Below are 23,169 nucleotides of genomic sequence, written 5' to 3' on the forward strand. Positions count from 1 at the left end.
CCTCAGTCTGGCCCACCTGACATTCTGGAGACAAGTGACCATCTCCCCCGTGAGACTGGCACCAGGGGCAGGACGTGGCCTCTCTGCCTCCTGCGGGGCCCACACTGGCTGCTGCATGCTGCCACTAACATGTCCCCAGTTCCGGAAGTCTCCTGTCCTTTCTCTTGTCACCCAACTCCTGCCTTCCCTGAAAGTCCCTTCCCGCTTCCAGCCCGCCGGGGTCAGCTTGGTCAGCGTCCATTCCAGCCCCAACGACCAGATGCTGTGGGTGCTTGATAGCAGGTGGAACGTGCACGTGCGGACCGGGATCACCGAGGAGATGCCTGTGGGGACCGCCTGGGAGCATGTGCCAGGTAGGAGCCTGCAGACAGGGCCTGTGGTGCCGGCCAGCCGGGGCTACCATCACTGGGGGCTGCTGGGCGCTCCCTCCAGGCCGCTGTCTGTGAGGCAGCCTTTGTGCTGGGGCTGTGCTGTCGCCGCTGCTTCCTGGGCCAGGGGACAAGCCTCCTGTCATGTTCCTTGTTAGGGGAACCCAGGCCGTCCTGCTGGTGCTTTTGTGGGAGGGCAGTTTGCACACTGCCCAGGCCCTTCTGTCCTTTGACTTCTGGCTTTCAGTGGCTTTGCTGGCCCTGCCAACTGGGCGTCCTTTCCCTCGGCTCCTGCCCCAAGCCCAGCCCATCATGGGCACTCCGTCCCCGCAGGGACCCTGGTGGAGGTGTGCAGCGTCACAAGAGTGGGCTGGGGAAGCAGCGGCCCATCCCGTCCATGGCAGGGGCTCAGGGGGGACCCTGTCTGCCCACAGGGTTGCAGGCCTGCCAGCTGGCGCTGAGCACCAGGACCGTGTGGGCCCGCTGTCCAAACGGAGACCTCGCCCGGCGGTACGGCGTCACAGACAAGAACCCCGCCGGGGACTACTGGAAGAAAATTCCCGGCAGCGTGTCGTGTTTCACAGGCAGGTGCCCGGGGCCAGTGGGCTTAAGGCCCCTTGGGGTTCCCAGGGCTCCTGTGGACCATGTCGGGGGGCTCTCAAAGAAGCCGACCCCACTGGGCTCCACTCTCTCAAAGCAAGAACTGAGGGCAAAGCCAGGAGTGTGTCCCAGGGAGGGAAGGGGCTGGACACCTGGGCTCTGCCAGAGTCTCCTGGGCAAGGACAAGGTGCTGTTGACATCCACTTACAGCTGAGGGTACGAAGTTCACATGGAGATGGTGGCTTGTCCAGTGTCCCCCACCTAGAATGTGGCAAGCCCAGACCTGCGCCCAAGCTCCCAGCTCCATCTGTGCCCACCCCACAGGCTGTGTGATTGACAAGTATGTGATTGGCTCTTGTCCCTGCAGTGACTGCGTCAGATGAGCTGTGGGCTGTGGGCCCGCCCGGCTACCTCCTCCAGCGGCTGACAAAGACGTTCAGCCACTTGCACGGCACCCAGAAGAGCAGCCAGGCCGCCATGCCCCACCCTGAGGACCTGGAGGACGAGTGGGAGGTCATCTGAAGGAGCCCTGGCAGAGTCACGCGGAGGGGCCCGGCGTCTGTGGTGGGCACGGTGGCTTCGGAGTCACTCCCTGGTGGACGTGCTGCCTCAACACTTGTCCAGACACCTCTGGCCAGGTCGGACCCGCACACTTACTTTCATCTATGTTGGTTTCTGTCTCGTTCCAGAACCCAGAGCCTCCACCCGTGGCTGGCGTGATTGCTGCAGCAGTGGCGCCTCGTAGCTCAGGACAGTGGCGACTGCCCGGCTGCATGCACTCCGATTACCCACGTGCTGCCGTCCTGGTCTCATCCACAGATAGCTCCAGCTTTTGTTGGTGGGAGTGGTCTCCGGAGGCCTCCCAGAACCAAGGGTAGCCGGGCAGCTGGTTTGGCCCAGGGCCTCTTTCCACATTAGTAGCCCCAGGGCCAGATGGAGCGAAAGGTCAGCTCTCTGCAGCGCAGGATGTGCTCGGTGATGGCTTTGTCCCATCATAGGGGGGTGTCCCCCCAGAGACAAAGCTGCAGAGCACATTCCACGCCAGACGCTCTGGCCAGGAAGCCGAGGCCGGGCTTGAGAGGAGAGCACTGGCCATACCAGGAGAGAACCCACGCACATGCACACCACAACACACAACACACCGCACCTCACCACACCACAGCACACCTCACCACACCACACCACACCGCACTGCACCACACCACACCGCACCTCACCTCACCACAGCACACCTCACCACACACCACACCACACCCCACACCACACCGCACCTCACCTCACCACACCGCACCTCACCTCACCACAGCACACCCCACACCACACCCCACACCGCACTGCACCGCACCGCACCGCACCGTACCTCACCACATCTCACCACACCACACCACACCTCACTGCCCACACACGGCGCAAGCTGCCCGCCTCCTGGAGAGCACACTTCAGCTGAAACAGTAAAGCCTGATGGGTGCAAATGGAACCTGGATGTGTGCACGTGTGTCCCAGGTAGGGACGGCACAGGAGGGTGCATGGGGCGTGGGGGAGCTGAGCAAGGGTCGCTCACTTAGAAATGTCTTTGGAATGGTATTTAACTAATGCTGCTGGCGGACATCCTAAAACCAGATGCATCCTCAGAGGATGAGTCTACTAATTATTGCCTTTTTTGTTGTATTACAAATCTGCATAAAATACCTCATTTCAAATCAAATCTTACAAATTTAGAAGAGATATGTATTTTCCGAAAACAGTGGAAGGCCTTTGTTCCTTCCCGGGTTTGTCCTGAGCCTGCACTGTCTTCGCCTGCAGCCTCAGAGGGGCAGGCATCCCCGCACAGACTTGACTGGCAGGGCGGTCACGGGACCTGCGGGCTGGCTTCGAGTGGCAGCCCATGCCTTCTGCAGGGTATGGGTTGACACTCGACAGGTTGAAACCAGTGCCTCTATGGACGGCTGCTGTGGCCCCTTCAGACAATGGGCAGTGCCCACCCCGCCCACTGGCATCTGCGTGTGAAGGCTAGGCCGCCCTGCCACACATCCCGCCCCCTCCCGGAGGCAGCTTCAGGACAGGACACCAGGCTGGCTGCTTTTTTTAGCCTGCCTCTGGCCCAGGCCCAGTCCTTGGTGTCAGGGAGCCCCCAGGCCGCAGGTGGAGGGTGATAAAATATGTTCTCTGACAGGACCCAGCCAGCCACATAAGTGGAGGTTTTCCATGTCCAAATGAGGTCAAGATGCCGAAATCCCAGATCTGACTTCACACTTCCCTTTTCTAGAACCTTTTGTAAAAGTTGGTGGCAGCAGAGGCAGCCCCAGGCCGGGCTGCACCTCTCTGTGTCTGTTGTGCCTTGCCCGGCGCCTCACGGATGGCAAAGCTCTCCTCACCCATGGGACTGTAGTGCAATGAAACCCGCGTCTAGGTGATGCTTTTAAACTTGTAGCTTCGTGCTTTGTACAGTTTTCTTTCTGGTTTTAATTTTTAGTTGTGCTTTGAGTCAGTGCAATAAACTAGACTTTTTCCAAACCTGGCCGAGTGTGGTGCCTGAGCTGTGACAAGTGCCCTCAGCCGACACTCATGAGGGCAGTGCAAGGGAGAACCTGCCAGCCCAGCCCCACCACAGGGAGAGTGCGTCAGCAGACCTGTCCTGGCCTGGCTGGTGTTGAAATACACACCGGTTTGCCCAAGTGGCTGTTATGGGGGAATGGCCACTCCAGAGCTGGCTGCACCCCATGGTAGCCTCTGAGGAGGATGCTGTGGGGTGAGGTCCAGGGCTGCCTCCTCATGGAGCTGTGTGTGAGCAGGCGTTGGAGGGGTTCGAGCCCCTGGTTCTGTATCTTCAGCCAGCAAACGAAACCATATCGCAGAAGTGCCCTGCTGGAAACCAGCACACGCAAAAGATGACGCCCAGCACAGCAGCAGGACACACCATGTGCCAGGAAATGACCTCAGCAAGAAACCTCAGGCCGTGTGAAGAGCGGCAAAGCTTTCCAGAAGGCATAAAAGGAAACTTGAATAAAGGAAGATATGTTCCACATTCCTGGATGGAGGACTACACACATTATGGAAAGACCTCATTCTTTCCAAAGGAATTTATAGGTGTAGCTTGATTTCAGTTCAAATCCCCACTGGGATTTTTTTATTGGGGCAGGCAGGGAGGAATAATGTTAGTACCCACAAATGCCCATGACCTTGCCCAATGTGCTTCTCACCAGAGCCCTGCAAGGTGAAGTCTCATTAGCCCCTTGAGACTCAGAGAGGTTAGGTAACTTGCTCAAGGTCACACAGCACTGGGACTGGAAGCCAGCTCTGTAGAACTGCAGACCTGTGCTGTTTGATGCCTCCTCACTGTCCCGTCACTCCTGGGAAGAAGAAACGGGTGAGAACTGCTAAGTGATGACAGGTGGAGCCCCAGCAGGGGCCACTCTATTGAATGGCATGGCCCAGACCCTCGGAGGGCCAGGCAGCAGCCTAGCGAGGCCCACAGGGAGGGAGCAGAATGGAGAGGGCATCTCAGATGCGCTTAAGGAGCGGCAGGGGTGGGGCATGGGGGGTGTCACAACTAATGTGGCCACTGCTTCATTCTCTGGGCAAAATAATATTAAATGGATTAAAGAATCTAAAACCAGTGGGAAAACTGTCTTATTTCTGGATGGCAAAGGCTTTCTAAACTCAAAAGTGATAGGACAAGCTACAGAGGAAAATAAGTACATAGATTTGATTTCTCCAAAATATAGAAATGCTGCTGGGCACAGTGATGTGCAGTTATAGTCCCAGCTACTTGGGAGGCCAAGGCAGGAGGATTACTTGAGCCCAGGAGTTTGAGGCTGCAATGAACTATGATCACACCACTGCACTCCAGCTTCGGCGACAGAGCAAGACCTTGTTTCTCAAAAATAAATAAATAGAAGGAAATAAATGTAAAAATGCTGCAAATTAAAAACCTCAAAGAAGGGAAATAATTGCAACAAATGGGAATTGATGTTGAATATTTACCTTAAAAACTTATACAACAATAAGAGGAGTGTGCCCTTCAGCAGCATGTATACAAAAATTGCAACGATACAGAGATTAGCATGGCCCCTGCACAAGGATGACTCGCAAATTCATAAAGCTTTCCATAAATATATTTATTAAAAACCAATAGGAGGAGCACTTCGAGTCGAGTGTAAGGGCCCTTCACAAAAGCAGAAGGAACACTGGCCCAAACCCCCAGCACCCCGGAAGCAGAGGTGAGATGGGAGCAGCTTGGGAGCGCCCCCATTGGCGCCGCCCTACTGGGGAAGCCGGTCCGTACGTAGGCTTTGCATCTCGCCACCTCCACTTCTGTCCTCAAGAACAAGTCCTAGGTCAAGGAAAACAGCACAGCCTGTTTATAATTAGGAAACACTTAAAACAGCCTGGCATTTGGGAACAGCCATGTTAACGTGAGCAAATTCCTCTCATGAAATAGCCTGCAGCTATTAAGAAGCACGTGTGTGCAGGAAGCGGACGCGCAGGACCTCATGGCGCCAGCGTGAAGTTCCCGGGCATGGTCATGAAAACGTGGTTCTGTAAGAAATCAGAGGGAGAAAGGGAGAGAAGGGGGAGGGAGACAACCCAAACGTTGGAGGGTATTTGTTGTAAACTTCAAACTTTTGGCAGGTTTGAAATGTTTCATAACTCCGGGGAGGAGTAAGAGGGGTGAAAAGAAACAAGTTCTCTACTTGTGATCAGCAGCTGGTCATAGTGGTTGCCTGGAGTATATGCCTTTTTGTATCCTTTGAATTTCCAGCCATGTAAATGTATTATTTATTCCAAAAATAGATTTACATTTTAAAAATTCAGTTGTCTCTAACTACTCTTTGTCATCAAGGCTGGTTGAGTCAAATATCACAAAGTAGACACCAATGACTTCTTAAAAATCATATTTACAAAGTACAATGGGGGAAATGCTTATACTACAGTAAGGTTAAAAAAATACTAAATTGTGTAACTGATCTGGTTTCATATATATATATAAATATGCACAGAAAAAAATGTAATATATATCTGCACAGAAAAAACCTGAAAGAAACATATGCCAGAATGCTAGCAGTGCTTGTATGCGTGCAGATGACGCAGTCAGTCGGCGCCTTTACTTGTACGTGAGCGCTTAGGGGTCCTGCCTCCGGGGACCACGTGGGGCGGTGAGGCGCTTGAGACAGTGTTTCCCTGCATCGTGGCCGGACCTCTCTACTCAATCCCCAGTGTTTACAGTGAGCATGAATTTTATAAGCAGAAAGAAATTACTTTTAAGAGCCAGGCGCAGTGGCTCACACTTGTAACCCCAGCACTTTGGGAGGCTGAGGCGGGCGGATCACAAGGTCAGGAGTTCGAGACCTGCCTGGCCAACATGCTAAAACCCAGTCTCTACTAAAAATACAAAAATTAGCCGGGCGTGGTGGCGAGCGCCTGTAATCCCAGCTACTCCAGAGGCTGAGGCAGGAGAATCGCTTGAACCCAGGAGGCGGAAGTTACAGTGAGCTGAGACCACACCATTGCACTCCAGTCTGGATGACAGAGCAAGACTACATCTCAAATAAATAAATAAATACATAAATAAATAAATTACTTTTAAGAATCACCAATAGAAATCTGTCTTTGTCTTTCCATCTTTTTTTTTTTTTTGAGACGGAGTCTTGCTCTGTCGCCCAGGCTGGAGTGCAATGGCGCAATCTTGGCTCACTGCAACCTCCGCCTCCTGGGTTCAAGCAATTCTTCTGCCTCAGCCTCCTGAGTAGCTGGGAGTACAGGTGCCTGCCACCACGCCTGGCTAATTTTTTTATTTTTAGTAGAGACAGGGTTTCATCATGTTGTTCAGGCTGGTCTCGAACTCCTGACCTCATGATCCACCCACCTTGGCCTCCCAAAGTGCTGGGATTACAGGTGTGAGCCACCGCGCCCAGCCTTTCCTTCCATCTTGATTGCAGTGGTGATTACACACATGTAGACATTCATCAGAACTCATCAAAGTATACACTTAAGTCTGTGCATTTTATTACATGTAAGTAACACCTCAATCTGAAAAGTATCAGGCCAACACCACACACTGCAGAGGGGCAGGGCTCCTCCGGCAGTTACTCACTTCCCTTGAAACAGAAGCTCAAACATGGAGTAGTCTTCTGTGACTAAACTTGTTTTCCGCCCTCCCAACTTCCAGGAAGAACCTTCTTCTGAATAGGATTTGAGGTAACTTAGGAAACTGCTCTCAATACGGAATTTTAAAGTTGGTGAGGAAGTCGACAGAAGGGGAAGTCACAGTAGGAAAATCAAGGTACTATCGGGATGAAGTCAGCATGCAGAGCAAGGCCAGCGAGGCCCAGGCGCCAGGCCTTGGTCCCTGCCCACCTCGCCCAGGCCAGCCAGACAGCACGGACTGCCCTACAAGGTCATCTCAGAGAGATGGGGGTGGTCTCTCACTGCTGGCTTTTGATGAGCCCAGGAGGGCTCAGCCTTCACTATCCTCCCTAACAGGCATTTGGGGTGCAGAGATGCTGACGCCCGAATAAGGTTGGGATTCGGGGCCCTTGGGAACACTGGGCACCTGGTGGGTGGGTGGAGGGGCAGGACCGGCTGCAGCCATGTTTCCCTTAGAAACAGACTGCTGGAATTAATGAACTAAACAAATGAACCAAGGTGCTTCACCCCCAAAAAAAGTGAGTTTTGTTCTGCGTGGAGCGATTGCCTTTGGGAAGCCACCAAGGCCACCTGCCAACAGGCAAATGCTGTGCTGCTGTCTGCCTGGCTGACTCCGGCCCTCCCAGTCCTGCAAGCTCATGGCCAGGACGATAACGATGACAGGGGCAACACCATGGTCCTCGCTGCCCTTCCTGGGGCAGGAGGGCCCAGAAGACTGATAAGCCAAACCCAGGGCCGCCCTCGGCTGCTTATCTGCCCAGCACCTTTCCTCTAGGTCCTCTCCTCCCACCAGTACAGGGGTCTGGGAGGGGGTTGCAGGGGGTCCTGAACCACAGAACCCTGGAGACTCAGTGGGAGCAGCGGTACCAGGAATCAGGCACCACTCTGCTGCCGTAAGTCTGCGTGAGAGCCACTGGCCAGCTTCCTCTGACTTCCCTGTCCCCTCACCCAAATCGATGACATCAGGAGCTAATGGCCCAGGCTGCCCTTCTGCTGCAGTGCCCATAATTCTTCCGGCAGGCCCCGCCCTGCACTCCACGACCAGCCTGGGTGCCTCATCCTGGTAACCTGACAATGGATTTCGTGGGGCCCACTCTCAGTGCCCGCCAGCCTGTGTCCTGCCTGGCCAGGCAATGAGTACTGGCGGCAGGCAGCTGCCTCACCCCTGCATGACCCCCCAGCCCAGGGGACTCAATGGCGCTGTCATCAAAGGGGCAGCTGTAGATCTAGGAGGGACGTGGAGGGGGCTAGCCCTGGGCCTCTGGCATTGTGGAGGCTGACCTATAGAGAACAGAGCTGGAGCTGGGGAGACATGAAGCCTGCACGTCTAGACCCCAGCAAGGATCCCAGGCTTCCTAGGCACAAACCCCATGGGATCCCCGGGCCCAGCCCCTAAGAACCACGGCAGCTGCGCCAGGCCACTCCTGTCTCCACTTCCATACCCTCCAAAGGAGAGGCACCTCCCCCCTCCCATGGCATCTCCGATCTGAGGACCTGCCACCTCCCAGAGGACCGGAGGCCCTGATGCCCCAAGAATTGGGCTTGGAAAGATGTTAATATCCACTGCCCCAAGTGCCAAGGTTCAGAGGCACTGGTCCAGGACACACAGCAGCGGGGAAGTGGAGCCCTCACTCCAGCCTGCAGTCTGGGCTCTGTTACCGTGCTGTCTCTCCATCCTTCCCTCCCCACAACCAGGGCTGTGTGCCCACCTAACACACCACACACTTCCCAGAAACAGGAGTCACATCCTTTTCAGGGCTGGTAGGGTGGCTGAAGATGGCCCAAAACCTCCTGAATGGAAAAACCTTGATGGGGAGACTGAGGGCCAAGGCAGAGGTTTGTCCAAGGTCACCCCCAGAGTGGCGGATCCAGGACCCTGGGCAAGATCTTCCTACTGTCCAGGCCTCTCCCCCACCTCTCTTGTGTGGCCCAGCACCCTGGACTCCTCCATGCCCAGGTGTGCTCCCCCCAGGCACACTGGGGGCAGGGTGGGCAGCAGGTGCCCCCCACCAGGATAGTGGCTCTTCCTCCGGCAGACCTTCAGCCCTCTGCTCCTGGCAGGACACTGTGGCCCTCCTGCCCACGTTGGTGCGGGTTGAATTTCACGGCCCAGCAGAATTCCCAGGCAGGGCAGCCTGGCTATCCTCCCTGGTCTCTCGGCTCTGAGGGCGTAGACCCAGCCTCTCAGCCTGGAGTTGTGGTGAATTCACGAACAAGTCTCCATCTCCAGAACCTTCCTGAAGAAAAGAGCTCTCCAGGCTGGGGCAAGAAGCCTGTCCCTACAGTGATACAACCACCCCTCAATAACCCCGGGCACCACCTGGCACCCACTGGGGGCCACCAGGGAGCCCACCAAGCCCACTCCGGGCTTGGACAGAGGGCAGGCCTGGAGGAAGGCACATCCAACCCCACTGACCGGCATGCAGCTGGGGCCAGGGGCCTGCTGCCACTGCAGAGGTGAGAAGCAGGAGCAGCAAGACCTGGTGCCCATTAGTCATGGGGGAAAAGCAAAAGGGGGAGACAGGGACAAATCCAGGCCTGGGTGGGCTGCCTGTCAGGGGGAGTGATATCCAAGGAGGAACTGGTGGTCAGAGTGGGGTGGGGGATACCCGATACAATTTGTTCATGCCTCAACACCAGCCACCGCGGGCCTGCCAGCCCTGTGTGCCCTCCCTGGCCCGGAGTCCACAGGGTGCAAAAGGCTGACCGCACAGGACCTCCCGTGAGAACCCTACGCTGCAGAGCTCGTTCTCTTGGCTTCCAGGCCTTTTTATACGCTGTCCTGCTGCTTGGACATTGCCAGTTCCCACCCCTGCACCTACCCAGCTCCTGCGGCACTCAGCTGTCACCCATCTGGGACGCACACCTGTCCGAGGCTCTAGATCAAGGTGGGAGGTTAGTCCTCACTCCTTTCAGGGGCTGGACAGTGAGCTGAAGGCCCAAGCCAAGCTGCACCCAGAAAACCTGCCACTTGGAACTCACCTGACCATCCAAGCCCAGCCCCCAGTGCATGCGACAGATGAGGCAGAGATTGTGCCGTACAGAGATCATATATATAAAGTGCCAGTACAACGCTCTGAAAAATAGTTTTGTCCCAAAATCCAGCGCCTAGGGTGCTCCGGGCCTAGCCTTTGCCAGTGAGGTCCAACGGCTGCAGGAATGGGGGCAGCGGCAGCTCGTCCAGGGCCTCGGGGAAGCGGCCTGGAGAGATGGCGGTGACCAGCACCTGCATGGCGCGCGCGAAGAGCGAGGGCGGCGCCAGGCCCGCCAGCCACTGGAACTTGTCCTCACCCAGCAGCCGCTGCCAGCGCGGCCGGTCGCCCAGCAGCTCCTGGCGGGCCGAGCCGGCGGCACCCACGGGGGTGTACAGCGCCAGGAGGTCCAGCAGCAGCAGGCGGCGCTGGCGCGGCTCCCCTGGAGCTGAGGCGGGGGCTCCGGCGGCGGAGGGAGTGGCCCCGGCGTCGCGGCCCAGCTGGCGCAGCAGCAGCTCGAGAGGCGTGAGGCCGCCGCCGTCGCGCAGACCGGGCGAGGCGCCGTGGCCCAGCAGCAGGAAGAGGCACTCGGGGCGCGCCAGCTCACAGGCCACGTGCAGCGACGTGCCACCGCCCTCCACGCGGCTGCAGCCACGCCGGTCCAGCACGCGCGCCCGCTCTTCGGCCGGGAAGTCGCGCAAGGTGCGCAGGATGCGGCGCAGAATGCCCACGCGGTTGTAGCGCACTGCCAGCGCCACGTGCGGCCCGGGAGCCGCGCAGCAGCGGAAGCCGGCGCTGGGCGGTGCGAGCGCGCGCCGCGGGAACGTGGCCAGCAGGTAATGCGCGTACGCTTGGTGGTCGTGCACGAGCGCGTAGAGCAGCGCCTCAGAGGGCGAGTAGGCGGCGGCGCGCCCGCGCTCGTCCCAGTGGAAGGCCTCGCTGGCGCGCATATCCTCCAGCAGCCACACGGGTAGCAGGTCGCGCACCGCCTGGTAGAAGGCGAACGACGACTTGCGGCACTGCTTCTGCGCTCGCGAGCGCGCCGCGCCCGAGCCCTCGGGCCCGCCGTCCGCGCCACCCCCAGGCCGCCGCGCGTCCCACGGCATGCTGGCGGCGGGGCGCTCCTGGGCCTCAAGGCATGGATCCCGCGAAGGCACACCTGCGGGGAAAGGAAGAGGCCACGGTGAGGCGCGGGGAAACTGGGGAGGCCCGGGGACTCCCCTCTGCCCCTCACACAGCCCCTCCGGTCCTGGCCCGCCAGGCCTTCGTACCTACCTCCAGCCTCGGCCAGGCCCTTCCAGTCACCCTACAGCTCCATCTCTCCCACGCCCAGAACCACGGCCTCCATCCTTGATCTAGCTGTACCTGTTCTCCCTCCTTGAAACTGACTTGCTCTCTGGCACCTCTGCTGGAAATGCCCTTGCTGCCCATGCCCTCAAATCTCCCCTCCCCTCTCCAACCCAGGGACCCACTGGAAGAGCTTCTGTTCCCACCTAAGCCAGGTTCATACGACCCCAAATAAAGAAAAGGCCAGGGAGGGGATGAGAAAGCTTGGGCCCACATCTCAAGCTGAGGCAAATCCACTCTCCAGCCCAAGCGCAACCGTGACCCTGACCTCCGACCCCAGACCAGTTGGAGGCCCCTGGAGCCTCTTCCTGGGCTGTTCAGAGGCATGATCCAGACTCAGACCTACCTGGTTCCTGCACCGCGATCACCTAGTTCCGGGGATGTGGGTATATCACTGTCCCTGGCCGAGCCTCAGCTTCATCTGTAAGAAAGGGGAGGGGTGGACGACGGCTGCGCGGGCGGGGTGAGCCTGGGGCGTGGCACCAGCCCTCTATCCAAACATGTTTGCTTACACGTTAGCTCCTGGGAGGAGACAGGAGGGTGAAAACAACCTGGAGACCGGTGTGCACCGCACTGCACAGTCTGCCATCCTCTTCAGGTCCCATACCTCTCTTGATCTCCCCGACTACTAGATGAAGCGGGTACTGCCATCCCACTTTCCAGCAGGGCACAAGCTTCTCCAATTCTCCAAGGTCAGCAAGCCACGGCAGAGCCAGGCCTAGAACTCAGGTCCCCTGCGTCTCAGTTTGGGCTCATTCCAGAATTGGTGGGGACCCCCAACCCACAGGCAATCGAGCTTGAGCCCTGACCCTGCCCTGAGTCCCCAGCCCCGACCTGAGCCTAGGCGTCTGACCTCTGGCTCCGTCCCAAGCTCCCTACTGCCTTCTTTCAAGGGTAAGCCCTTGGTCACAAGGGGCCTGGGACAGAAGGGAGGCCGCGTCCACACACACTGACTGGGTCACTATCACTGGCAGTAACTGAGTTAAAGAGAGCGGCGCGGTGCGGGTAGGCAGTGGCCCGTGGGCAACACCGTGACTGGAGCCCCTTCCCCAAGCCTGGGCCTCCGGGCCCCAGATATGCCCTGTGCCGGCACGCGTGGGGCGCCGGGCGGGTTACGTAAAGTTCGGCCTCCCCACGTCACCGGGCAGAGTCACGGCCGCGGCTCGTGAATAAGGGGGTTGGGCCATCGAAGGCAGCGCCGCGCCCGGGGGGCCACCCGCCACCTCCTACCCGTCCCCTCCCGGCCTGCACGGCCAGACGTCGGGCAGCGGAGGGTCGCGGGGCCGAGCGGGGCGTCCGCGCGCAGGTGGCCGGCGCAGCGAGGGCTGCACCTGCGTGCGCGTGTGCCGGAGGAGGAGGGGGCGGCGGCCGCGGGCGCGGCGCGGGGGACGGGGACTCACCATGGGGGGCGCGGGGCCACAGGCCGGGCGTCCCCGCCCCTGCCGCGGACCGGAGCGCGCGCTGTTCCCCGCGGGCGAGCGGGCAAAGGTCCCACGACGGACGCACGGGCGGGAGCCACCGCCGCCCGCGCCCGCCGCAGCCGCGCTCTGAGCCGCCGCGGCGGGATCGCAGGGCGGCGGTGCCGTCGCCGGCGGCGGGCGGGCGGCGGGCGGCGGGCGGCGGGCGGCGGGCGGCGCAGTGCGGCCCCGGCCAGGCAGGACAGCGGGACCGTCCGCCGCCGCCATTGGCCCGCGCCGCCGGCCCCCGCCACCACCCATTGGCCGCCGCGCTGCACCATTGTTACGTCACCGGCCGGCGGGCGGGGCGCAGCGCTGGACCCGCGGAAAACTTCGGAGAAACTTGAGGGAGCGCTGGCGGGGAGAACGGAGAGGAGGGGCGGGGCCGTGGCGAAAGGGGCGGGGCGTTGATGGGCGGGGGCGGGGCTCCCGGAACCCGAGCTGCGGGCGAAGAAAGGCTCCGAGCTCCGAGCTGCCCCAGCCCGGGAGGGCGCCGCTGCTCTGCGAACTCGGGCGCGCGCGTAGGTGGCCCGCCCTCCGCCGTGCGTGACTTTCCTCGTCGCGTCCAGCTCCCCTTTTCTCTGACCTTCCGTGACCTTGGGAAAAACCAGGCTGCTACCCCATCTGCACATGGGAGGGCCGGGGGTAGGAGCCGCGACCCCTAAGGGCTCCACCGCCTTCTGCCCGGCCAGGGTCGTGCCTGGCGCTCCCCCGCTCCAGCTGACCCGCGCAAGGGAGGGAGGGGCGGACGGATGGGGACAGCTGTTTAGGAGCGCGCACTGCGCCCATCTCGGCCTCAACACTCATGTTTCCACTTCGTTTCACGACCACCAGCCACAGTGGACACGATGATTCCCAGTTCACCCGCCAGCAAATCAGGGCTCAGAGAGGTGGCCTCAAAGAGAGGAGCGGCCAGGAGGGAAGCCGGGGGTTTGCCCTGCGGTTCTTCCCACATCTGGGCGAGATAGATTCGATTGGGCCTCGGCCACCCCCACCGTCTCCGTCGGGGGTTCCAAGGTTTGGGGTCATGACCTAGGGGGCTTAGGAGCCTGGGTCCATCTCTACTAATTTATGGCCTCACTCGCCCCCAGCGGCTGGGAATTCTAGGCCTATTTTACAGATGTGGACGCAGATCTGGAGAGGGGCAATGACTGCTCAGCCCCCCACCCATCCTCCCAGACACGACCTTCCACCTGGAATCCCCCTACACACGTTCTCAGAGGCCAGGCAGCCGGGGTCTCATGGTGAAATCCCCACATTCCATGCAGGGGCTCTTTCTGGTTCCTTCTCTAGAATGCTGTCCCTGCCCTTCCAGTACTATCTCACCAGGGAGACCCTCCCACTCCCCCACTCCGCTCCAACCAAGCAAGGCCTCTGCCTCGCCCCGGTGGGAGGGGCCTGGTCCAGAGGGCACGCCCCTGCACACACAATCAGCCCTGTCCTGGCTTCTCTGTGTGCCCCAGCCAGTCAGTCTGGGTGGAAGTCTTACCTGGGCCCTCTCAACAGACCTAGGCAGGCCCCTGTCCCCAGCCCAACGAGCTCAATCCCTTAAGCACACACGCCACAGAGCAGTCCTGAGAGGCCAGGTGGACAGTACCACGAGGCAGACAAAGCTGTGAGGCCCAGAGAGGGTCAGGCCACCCCAGCGCAGGTAGGCACTCACATGTATCCTGCCCAGGCTGCCATGCATGGACCCACCAGGGGGATGACCAGACCCCACCAGCCCTGCCCCACCTCAGGGCGGGGGACGTTCCAGGCCACGCCATCTCTCCCAGGGAGTCCATGGCAACTGCCAAGCTTACAGCAGCCAGGTTGTCAGCAGGAGTAGGGGTACAGAGGGCACTGGGCCTGGCATCCGCACCCGCCTTTGCCTCAGCTCCACATGTCTCCTCCTGTATCTAGGCCTATCTCCCTAGGGCTTCTCCCACCTGCCGGTTTTGGATGCCTCTGAGTACGATGGCAGGGAGAGCAAAGTGAGTGAAGGTCCTGGAGTCAACAATCGGCCTTTGGGAGCCCCAGACCCTGGGGGACATCTTGGGGAGATGGTGCCCAGGTGGGCTGTCTGTGGCTCAAGGCTCCCCTGCTCTCTTGCCCTCTTCGAAGGCTGGAGTTGAGATACAGCCGTCTCCATGGCTACTGGTGGAACGAGGGTGAAAGGGCACCAGTGGATGCACTGGGCCTCAGGGCGGGTCTCTCTCCACCCCTTGATGTCTTCCCTGCCCCCGTGCCCTGACCTGCCCTCCTCACTGGGGATCCCAGAGGGTTTTTTTTTTTTCCCAAGACAGAGTCTCATTCTGTCACCCAGACTGGAGTGCAGTGGCGCAATCTCAGCTCACTGCAACCTCCACTTCCCAGGTTCAAGCAATTGTCATGCCGCAGCCTCCCAAGTAGCTGCAATTACAGGCATGCACCATCACTCACAGCTAGTTTTTGTATTTTTAGTAGAGACGGGGTTTTGCCATGTTGGCCAGGCTGGTCTCGAACTCTTGGCCTCAAGTGATCTGCCTGCCCCAGAGACCTTTTTCTAAAAGCCAAGTCTGACCCTGTTTCTCTGCTGCCTAGAAGCTTCCTGTGGACATGGACATAGCCACAAAGTCCAGATGGGCAGAAAGAGGCATTTCTGGCAGAGGGCAAAGCAGGGGCCAAGGTCTGGAGTGTGACACAAAGGCTGCAGAGGCCACCTGACTGGCCAGGTCCCATGGGGCCTGGAATGCCTGGCAAGGATGCTGGATTTTCCCCTGAGGCCCAAGTGGAGGGGTTGGGAAGTGGTTTCACTAGTGAATTATTTTAGACACACATACAAAGAGCATCATGATGCCTGGGAGCCCGGGACCCAGTTGAAGGAGCAACACACGGCAGATCGGAAGCCCTGCGTGCCTGTCCCCTCCCTCCCCAGCCAGCCTCAGTGTGAGTCCACGTGCGTCTTTCCCACTGTAAGTGCAAGTGACAGCAGACATAGTAACACTCTCTGCCATGGGGCCCCACAGCACTGCCTCACCTCAGCCTCTTGCCTTTTTCTCCTGAGGTCACTTTTAGATCCAGCCCCAGGGGAACCCCCTGCTTTGGGTTGCAGCCGCCATCTCTGCTGCAGTGTCTTCTGATGAAAGCTGTCCCCTGTGGGCACGAGTGTGGACATGCTGCACCTCCTAAGGCAGCAGTGCCGAGGCTGATGGTGCCCTCCACGGTGGTTTCATGGCATCGCTGCTGCACTAGAGGCTGCCCAGGGACGTGTGAACAGCTGTGAAGGGGCAGGTTCCTCAGGGAGGGAGGATGGGCTGCGGGGAGGGTGGCTGGGGCAGGGGAATGGGCAGAGCATGACTTCCAAACACCTAGGAAGCCCCAGGTGGAGGATGGAGTGGGGTCTTGCCATCTTGGGATGGGAGTTGACCTTTGACCCCATCATGCTCCTGCTGGGACCTGACCCAGGCACACTCCTCTTCCTCTGGGAGGGCTTGTCCCACCAGGGCAGGGGTCTGTGTGTGCCCAGGCAGGGAGCCACAGGCAGTACAGGGAGGCTGGGGCTGCAAGCACAGAGGCCCCGGAAAGCGTGTGAGGACGCTGGGGAGTGGGAAGGGCCCTCGGAGGGGTGGTATGGCTGGCTTAGGTTTTCTCGGCAACTCTAGTTGAGAATGCACTGCAGGGAGACGGAGAGGCCGCAGCCACTGAAGCCAACTGTGCTGGAGCAGGCGGAGGGCACCGGGGGTCCCTGGAGAGAAGTGCCGCCTCCTGCCAGGCCCCTGACCTATAGGTGAAGGTGTGAGCAGAAGAGGAGAATCTAGGAGGCCTCCCGGGTATTAGGGGAAAGCTGAGCACCTGGAAGATGGCAGAGCCAAGAGGTGTCCATGACCCTGGAGATGGGGGGCATGAGTATAAAGAGGGCGCTTGGAGTGTGAGGCACCAGGGATGGGAGGTGAGAGGCCCGAGGCCCCAGCCGGGGCTTCCAGGAAAGGAGGTGGGTGAGGGTCTTGGGGCCAAGAAGGCACAGGGCTCCCCGAAGCCAAGGTGTCCCAAAAATAAGGGAGCGGTCGGCTGGGACAGATTCAGATGTGGCAACACATAGGTCACAGTGCCCTTTACAGAATGTCATGGGGTTAGGGGAGAAACCTGTTTGGAGAGAGTTCAGGAGCAAGCGGGGAGCGGGATAGAGCTGTGAGGACAGGAGAGGAAGGGGCAGGCTTAAAGAATGAAACGGTGGAGATAACACACGTGCACATGCATGTATGTGCACTCAGACACGTGGGTAGGCCCACACATGCATCTGTGCATCATGGGCGGCACGCTGTGTGTGCTCACGTGCATGTGGGCAGCATGCTGCAGCCTGCATTTGTGTGTCCTGTGTGTCCATTATGTGTGCAGTGCGCTGATGGGCAAAAACGCTGACGATGCAGGCCAGCTGATAACCTGGAGGAGGCCGGCTGGAGTGGGGCCTGCCACACGTGAGGGGTACCCTGGGCTGGCGGCATGGGCAGTTCTTCTTGGGGGGGGGGCAGCATGTTGGGCACAGACACAGAGGAGGGCACAGGTAAAGGTACTGGAGACATCTGCTCTGGTGGCTTCTATTTTCAAGGCCATCTGCTGAGAATAGGAAGGGGTGGAGGGTGGGGAGGGGGCTGGAGGAGAGGGCTTCATTTGCTGACTGCACTGAGATCCTCTCTGACCTGAGCCCCTGCCACCCAGCCAGGCCTGCGGAGCCTGCCATCTGCGCAACTGGGATGGGACAGGTGGCCGCGGCCAGGAAGGCACCACAGGTGCAGGCAGGAGGGCAGGCAGCTTCCTCAGGGAGGGGCTGGCACCAGACATGCTGGATCCCCCCTAATCAGCCACCCACCAGTGGTGGGACTGGGCTGAGCACCAGTCACTTATCTGGACATGGGTCAGGTGGATTTTGGGTGTCAGAGGGAAGGTGTTTCATGTGGCAAGACTGGCAAGGTCAGCATACGGAGTGGCTAGGACCGGGTGAGAGCCTGGGGGTGTCCCAACACTTGCCCCACCTCACGCAGGTTCTGTCCTTCCACTGCCTGGCCAGACCAGACCAAAGCTCACCTGGCCTTTAAGACTGGCACCTGCACCAGGAGCCACTACTACTCCCTCCTACGGTGGCAGGCTGGGCTCTGCCCCACCACGTCTGCAGCCCCATCAGCTGGTCTCTCAAGGCTCAGCTTTGGGATGCCAGTACAGACCAAAGACAGGACAAAACCAGTGGAGACAAGGGACATCCTGGGAGCCGAAGGGTCCAGCATGTATAGCCAAGGAGTGGCATCTCAAGTGTGCAGGGAGCCCCCAACATAGCTGGAAGATCAGCCCGGGGGAAGATGGGCGAGGGCACCATAGCTTATCCACATGCTGGCCAACAGACACGTGGAGATAGACACTCAGCTTCGCCAGGAATCAGCACGTGTACAGGCTCCTGGCGAAAACTGAGTAGCCTGGGAAAGCCTGTGCTGGCCGGGTTAGGACTCAGGCACTTGCCCCACCAGCAGGGAAAACTCGCATGCTTGGGGGCCCGGCAGATCCTTCTGTAGGCATCTTATCACAGGTGAATACCTGCCTGTGTACTAAGTTACATATACAATACAATGCTCACTGCTGTGGATTTTGTTCTCTTGCTTTTTTTTTTTTTTTTTTTTTTTGAGACAGGGTCTTGCACTGTTGCCCAGGCTGGAGTGCAGTGGTGCAATCATAGCTCACTGCAGCCTCACTCTCCTGGGCTCAAGTGATCCTCTCACCTCAGCCTCCCAGGTAGCTGGGACTATAGGCACATGGCCACCACACACAAAAAATAAATTTTTTAATTTTTATTTTTGTAGACATGACACCAGGTCTTGCTATGTTGCTCAGGCTGGTCTTGAACTCCTGAGCTTAAGCGATCCTCCTGCCTCAACCTCCCAAAGTGCTGGAATTACAGGTGTGAGCCACCTCAACTGACCTAATTCTTTAATGTTTCATAAAATAATTTAGCAGCCGGGGGCAGTCGCTCACACCTGGAATCCCAGCACTTCGGTAGGCTGAGACAGGCAGGTCACCTAAGGTCAGGAGTTTGAGACCAGCCTGGCCAACATGGTGAAACCCTGTCTTTACTAAAAATACAAAAAAAAATTAGCCAGGCATGGTGGTGGGCACCTGTAATCCCAGCTACTCGGGAGGCTGAAGCAGGAGAATCACTTGCACCCGGGAGGCAGAGGTTGCAGTGAGCCGAGATGGCGCCACTGCACTCCAGCCTGGGTGACAGAACGAGACTCCATCTCAAAAAAAAAAAAAGAATTTAGCCGAATTTTGTATTTTATTTCTTTTTTTTTTTTTTTTTTTTTTGAGATGGAGTCGCCCAGGCTGGAAGCTCTGCCTCCCCGGGTCACGCCATTCTCCTGCCTCAGCCTCCCGAGTAGCTGAGACTACAGGCGCCCGCCACCACGCCCGGCTAATATTTTGTATTTTTAGTATAGACGGGGTTTCATCATGTTAACCAGGATGGTCTCGATCTCCTGACCTCGTGATCCGCCCGCCTCGGCCTCCCAAAGTGCTGGGATTACAGGCGTGAGCCACCGCGCCCAGCCTTATATTTCATTTCTATTTCATTATTAAAGCTTTGAAGATAACACAAGTGCATACCAAGTACTAGGGAGATAGAGTCACTGCTGCATCTTTAATAAGGAAAAGCTGGAAACTACCTAGGTGACCATCAGAAGGGGTATGGCTGACATGGTCATGGCGAAGCCTGCTGTGACTTTGCTGCAGCTTGAAGAGCAGTGAGTCAGAAGGGGCAACGGAGACCGGAGGGCCTGGCCCGGCCCAGGTCGCACAGTGCAGGGCAGTCCCAAGGGTGACAGCGGCCAGTGCGCGGGCGCGCCCTCTACGCACATGCCCCGACCTGCCGGGTCCCTGCGTCCGCAAGATCACTTTCCGGGCCCGAGGCGGGGAAGGGGCCGGGACATGGGTTGGGGACTGAGCGCCGCTGAACTGCGCCATGGTCGGAGAGAGTTTGCAGGGGCGGAGGTGTTCCCTGGTCGGACCCTGCCGACCGCCCTCGGGGAGAGGCGAGGCCCTGGCCCGTGACGGCTGGGTCCGGGCCTCAGTATCCCCATCCGCTTAGGGGAAAGCGGGCGGCAGCCCGGAGCCCGACCCCAGCGCCCGACCGCAGCGCCCAGCGCGGGCCGACACCGCCCCCTGGCGGCCGCGGACGTCACTGCGACCCGCAGCCTCCGCCGAAGCCGGGCGAGGGACCCCCGACCCGGGCGCACCAGGCGGCGGGGGCGGGGGCGGGGGCGGGGGCGGGGTTCGCGGGCTGAGTGCCCACCCCGCTCTCCCCTCGCCCCGCGGCCTCGGCGGGCCCCCCGCCCACCAGGGTCTCCACCTCCCCCCGGGTGAAATGGCCACAGTCCCGCCATCCGCGCCGCGGCCACTGCGCCTGCCCCCGGCTGGGCCGATCGGAGGTCCCGGCGGGGCGGGCGAGGCAGGTGGTCCGGCGGGCCCCTTCCGGGTTCACCTCCCGCAGCCGGAGTCCGCGGACCGCGCTGGGCGCAGGGAGGGGGCTGTGCGCGCCTCCGCTTCCCGGCTTTCCCAGCGGGGACGAGCGCCGACCCCCGCCCAGTCGGGAGACGCCCTCAAGGTCCCAGGCTCTGCTTCTGCCCGCCCGCGGCCCGCGGACTGCGGGTGACAGGGTCCCCGGTCCGAGCCCCATCTCCCTAGGAGAGCGGACCCCAGCGCTCCTGTACCCTCCACCTGGTGGCCGTCCACGCAGCCCGGTCTGCTCGCGCGTCCCAACTGCCACTTCCCTTGCCTTCCCCAGCCGCACGTCTACCAGGCTCCTGTGTGTCTGCCTGGCTGGGACTTCCGCATACGCCAGGCCCACTTCACAGGTGCAGATGCTGAGGCCAGAGCGCCTGAGGAGCTGGATGCCGGGGAGAGCCTGCGGGCAGTGTGGGGAGGGACTCGGCCTAGCCTTCCATTGCAGCTCCTATCCCTGCTGCGCCACCCCCTCGGCCTGTCATCTGTCCCCATCCAGGAACCCCCAGGACACTGTCAGCAGAGCCCACTGAGGGTCCAGTGCTATCCAGGTGGCGGCATCAGGATTCCCAGGAGCCACCCCTCACTATGCCACCCTATGTCCGTATGTCCAGCAGGGAGCTGAGGGCCTGGAGGGGTGCGGAGGCCCTGCCAGGAGATGCTTTCCTCAATGCCCATTGTGAAGGGAGCAGAGGGCTGAACTGGAAGGGGCTTCCTGGCCCCAGGAGGGCAGTGATTAGGTAAACTGCCCACCCTTCAAAAGTGATGGACAGGAAGGGGAAAGGTGGAGGGTTGGAGGAGCTGCAGGTTATGCCGGTGACCCCTGAGAAACAAGGAGATCTCCACAGTGTATCAGTTCTCTTCTGCTGTGCAACAAACCACCCTGCCAGGGTGGCTTTAAACAGCAATGATGTAGGATTGTTCGCGGTTTTCTGGATTGACTGGATGGCTCTTTTGCTTCCTGTGGTGTCCGCTGGGATCACTCTACAGCTGTAGGGATCTGGAGGCCCAACTGGAGTGAAATGTCCAAGTGGTTCATCCACATGGCTACAGTTGATGCTGGTTGCCAGTGGGAGCTCGGCTGCCTCCAGCATGGGCTGCCACCCTGCTTCGGTGCTCCTTTGCTTGGCTTCTCCATGTGGCTAACTTGGTCTTCCTCACAGCATGGCAGGACAAGCCCCATTGTGCAAGAGCTCATTAAACCTCTGCTTCCATCATGCTTTCTAATACCTCATTCTCCAAGACAAGCCCAGAGTCCACGTGGAATGAGACTCACAAAGGCATGAATCCCAGGAAGCCTGGTTTATTATTATGGGCATCACAGCTTAGCACAATGATGGGGAAGCAGTGGGGACAGATCGTAGACAGCAGACCTTCCAGGGCCAGAACAAGCAGGGAAGGCTCCTGGAGGAGGATGGGACTGGCTAAGGAGGGGCTGGGAACTCTCTTCCTTCTCCCTGAAGCTCCAAATCCTCAGGGCCCTGGGGAGGTTGGAGGAGTACCAACCACGAAATCAAGATACAAACGCTCAAGGCTCAAACTCCTGAACTCAAGGCGGATCACCTGAGTTCAGGAGTTTGAGACCAGCCTGGGAAATATAGTGAGACCTCATCTCTACAAAAAATAAAAATGAAAAAGTTAGCCGGGCGTGGCCGGGCGCGGTGGCTCATGCCTGTAATCCCAGCACCTTGGAAGCCCAAGACAGGCAGATTGCCTGAGGTTAGGAGTTTGAGACCAGCCTGGCCAACGTGGTGAAACCCCATCTCTGCAAAAAATACAAAAAAAAATTAGCTGGGCTTGATAGCAGGTGCCTGTAATCCCAGCTACTCGGGAGGCTGGGGCAGGAGAATTGCTTGAACCCGGGAGGCAGAGGTTGCAGTGAGCCGAGATGGTGCCATTGCACTCCAGCCTGAGTGACAGAGTGAAACTCCATCTCAAAAATAAAATAAAATAAATTAGCCGGGCATGATGGTGCCTGCCTGTGGTCCCAGATACTCAGAAGGCTGAGGTGGATGGATCACCTGAGCCTGGGAGGTCAAGGTTGCAGTGAGCCGTGATCATGCCACTGCACTCCAGCCTGGGTGACAGAGCAAGACCCTGTCTCACAAAAAAAAGAAAAGAAAAAAATCCCAACATACCGACTGTTGACAAGAACATGGAGCAACTGGAACTCTCATACAATCCCCCAGTGGGAATGCAAAATGATGCAACAACTTGGAAAAGCTTGGCCATTTCCTAAACTCATCATAGGAACCAGCAGTTCCACTCCTAGGTACCTGCCCAAGAAATGGAAACAATATTCTTTTTTTTTCTTTTATTTTCTTAGAGATTGGATCTCGCTCTGTCACCCAGGCTAGAGTGCAGTGGCATGATCGCAGCTCACTGCAGCCTCAACCTCCCAGGCTCAAGTGATCCTTCCACCTCAGCTTCTCAAGTAGCTGGGACTACAGGGAGCGACACAACACCTGGCTGATTTTTTATTTTTTTTTGTGGAAACAGGGTCTCACTATGTTGCCCAGGCTGACTTGAACTGGGTTCAAGCAATCCACCCGCCTCAGCCTCCCAAAATGCTGGGATTACAAGCGTGAGCCACCATGCCTGGCCTGAAAACATCTCTAACACAAAGATCTGTATGTGAACGTTCTGTGAGATAAAGTAGCACACCTAGGAAGACAAGCATGCTCGTTTCTGTTTGCAGCACAGTTTCACAAAGCCCTACCTCTGTGACCACCTGCAGCTCTCCAGAAAGTTGCTTTGAAGACAAAACGCGACAGAGCA

General features: G+C 58.9%; 2 protein-coding genes and 1 non-coding gene across 7 annotated transcripts in view; 2 read left to right on the forward strand and 1 right to left on the reverse strand.

The window, feature by feature from the left end:
• Positions 1–5,778, forward strand: part of TECPR2 (tectonin beta-propeller repeat containing 2) — a 140,127-nt gene extending 134,349 nt beyond the window's left edge. For 2 of the 3 annotated variants that reach the window (XM_031001496.3, XM_063698197.1), the window contains exons 18-20: positions 212–353; positions 803–952; positions 1,336–5,778. In XM_031001496.3, the coding sequence (XP_030857356.3) occupies positions 212–353; positions 803–952; positions 1,336–1,490 (447 nt within the window). In that variant the 3' untranslated portion in view covers positions 1,491–5,778. The remainder of the gene's footprint in view (positions 1–211; positions 354–802; positions 953–1,335) is intronic. The other variant, XM_063698198.1, reaches the window with a different exon arrangement.
• LOC115930763 (U6 spliceosomal RNA) lies at positions 4,983–5,084 on the forward strand. Its single transcript, XR_004067361.1, has one exon. It is a non-coding gene; the product is annotated as a U6 spliceosomal RNA (small nuclear RNA).
• Positions 5,779–6,952: 1,174 nt separating the features above from the next.
• ANKRD9 (ankyrin repeat domain 9) lies at positions 6,953–13,093 on the reverse strand. Of its 3 annotated transcripts, XM_031001498.3 has the most exons (4): positions 12,835–13,093; positions 11,947–12,152; positions 11,781–11,855; positions 6,953–11,246 (listed from the first exon to the last, which is right to left on the reverse strand). In XM_031001498.3, the coding sequence occupies exon 4, from the start codon at positions 11,191–11,193 to the stop codon at positions 10,240–10,242; it is 954 nt and encodes a 317-aa protein (XP_030857358.1). In that variant the 5' UTR covers positions 11,194–11,246; positions 11,781–11,855; positions 11,947–12,152; positions 12,835–13,093; the 3' UTR covers positions 6,953–10,239. The 3 variants fall into 3 exon arrangements, with proteins under 3 accessions (XP_030857358.1, XP_030857359.1, XP_055217578.1); XM_031001499.3 differs by lacking the exon at positions 11,947–12,152; XM_055361603.2 differs by lacking the exon at positions 12,835–13,093 and having other exon boundaries at positions 11,947–12,828.
• Positions 13,094–23,169: the final 10,076 nt, after the last annotated feature.

The sequence above is a fragment of the Gorilla gorilla genome, chromosome 15 (genome assembly GCF_029281585.2).
Source record: "Gorilla gorilla gorilla isolate KB3781 chromosome 15, NHGRI_mGorGor1-v2.1_pri, whole genome shotgun sequence".
NCBI lineage: Eukaryota > Metazoa > Chordata > Mammalia > Primates > Hominidae > Gorilla > Gorilla gorilla.

Coding starts and splice junctions, on each gene's coding strand:
- ANKRD9 (XM_031001499.3), bottom strand. CDS start 11,193: ATGCCGTGGGACGCGCGGCGGCCTGGGGGTGGCGCGGACGGCGGGCCC.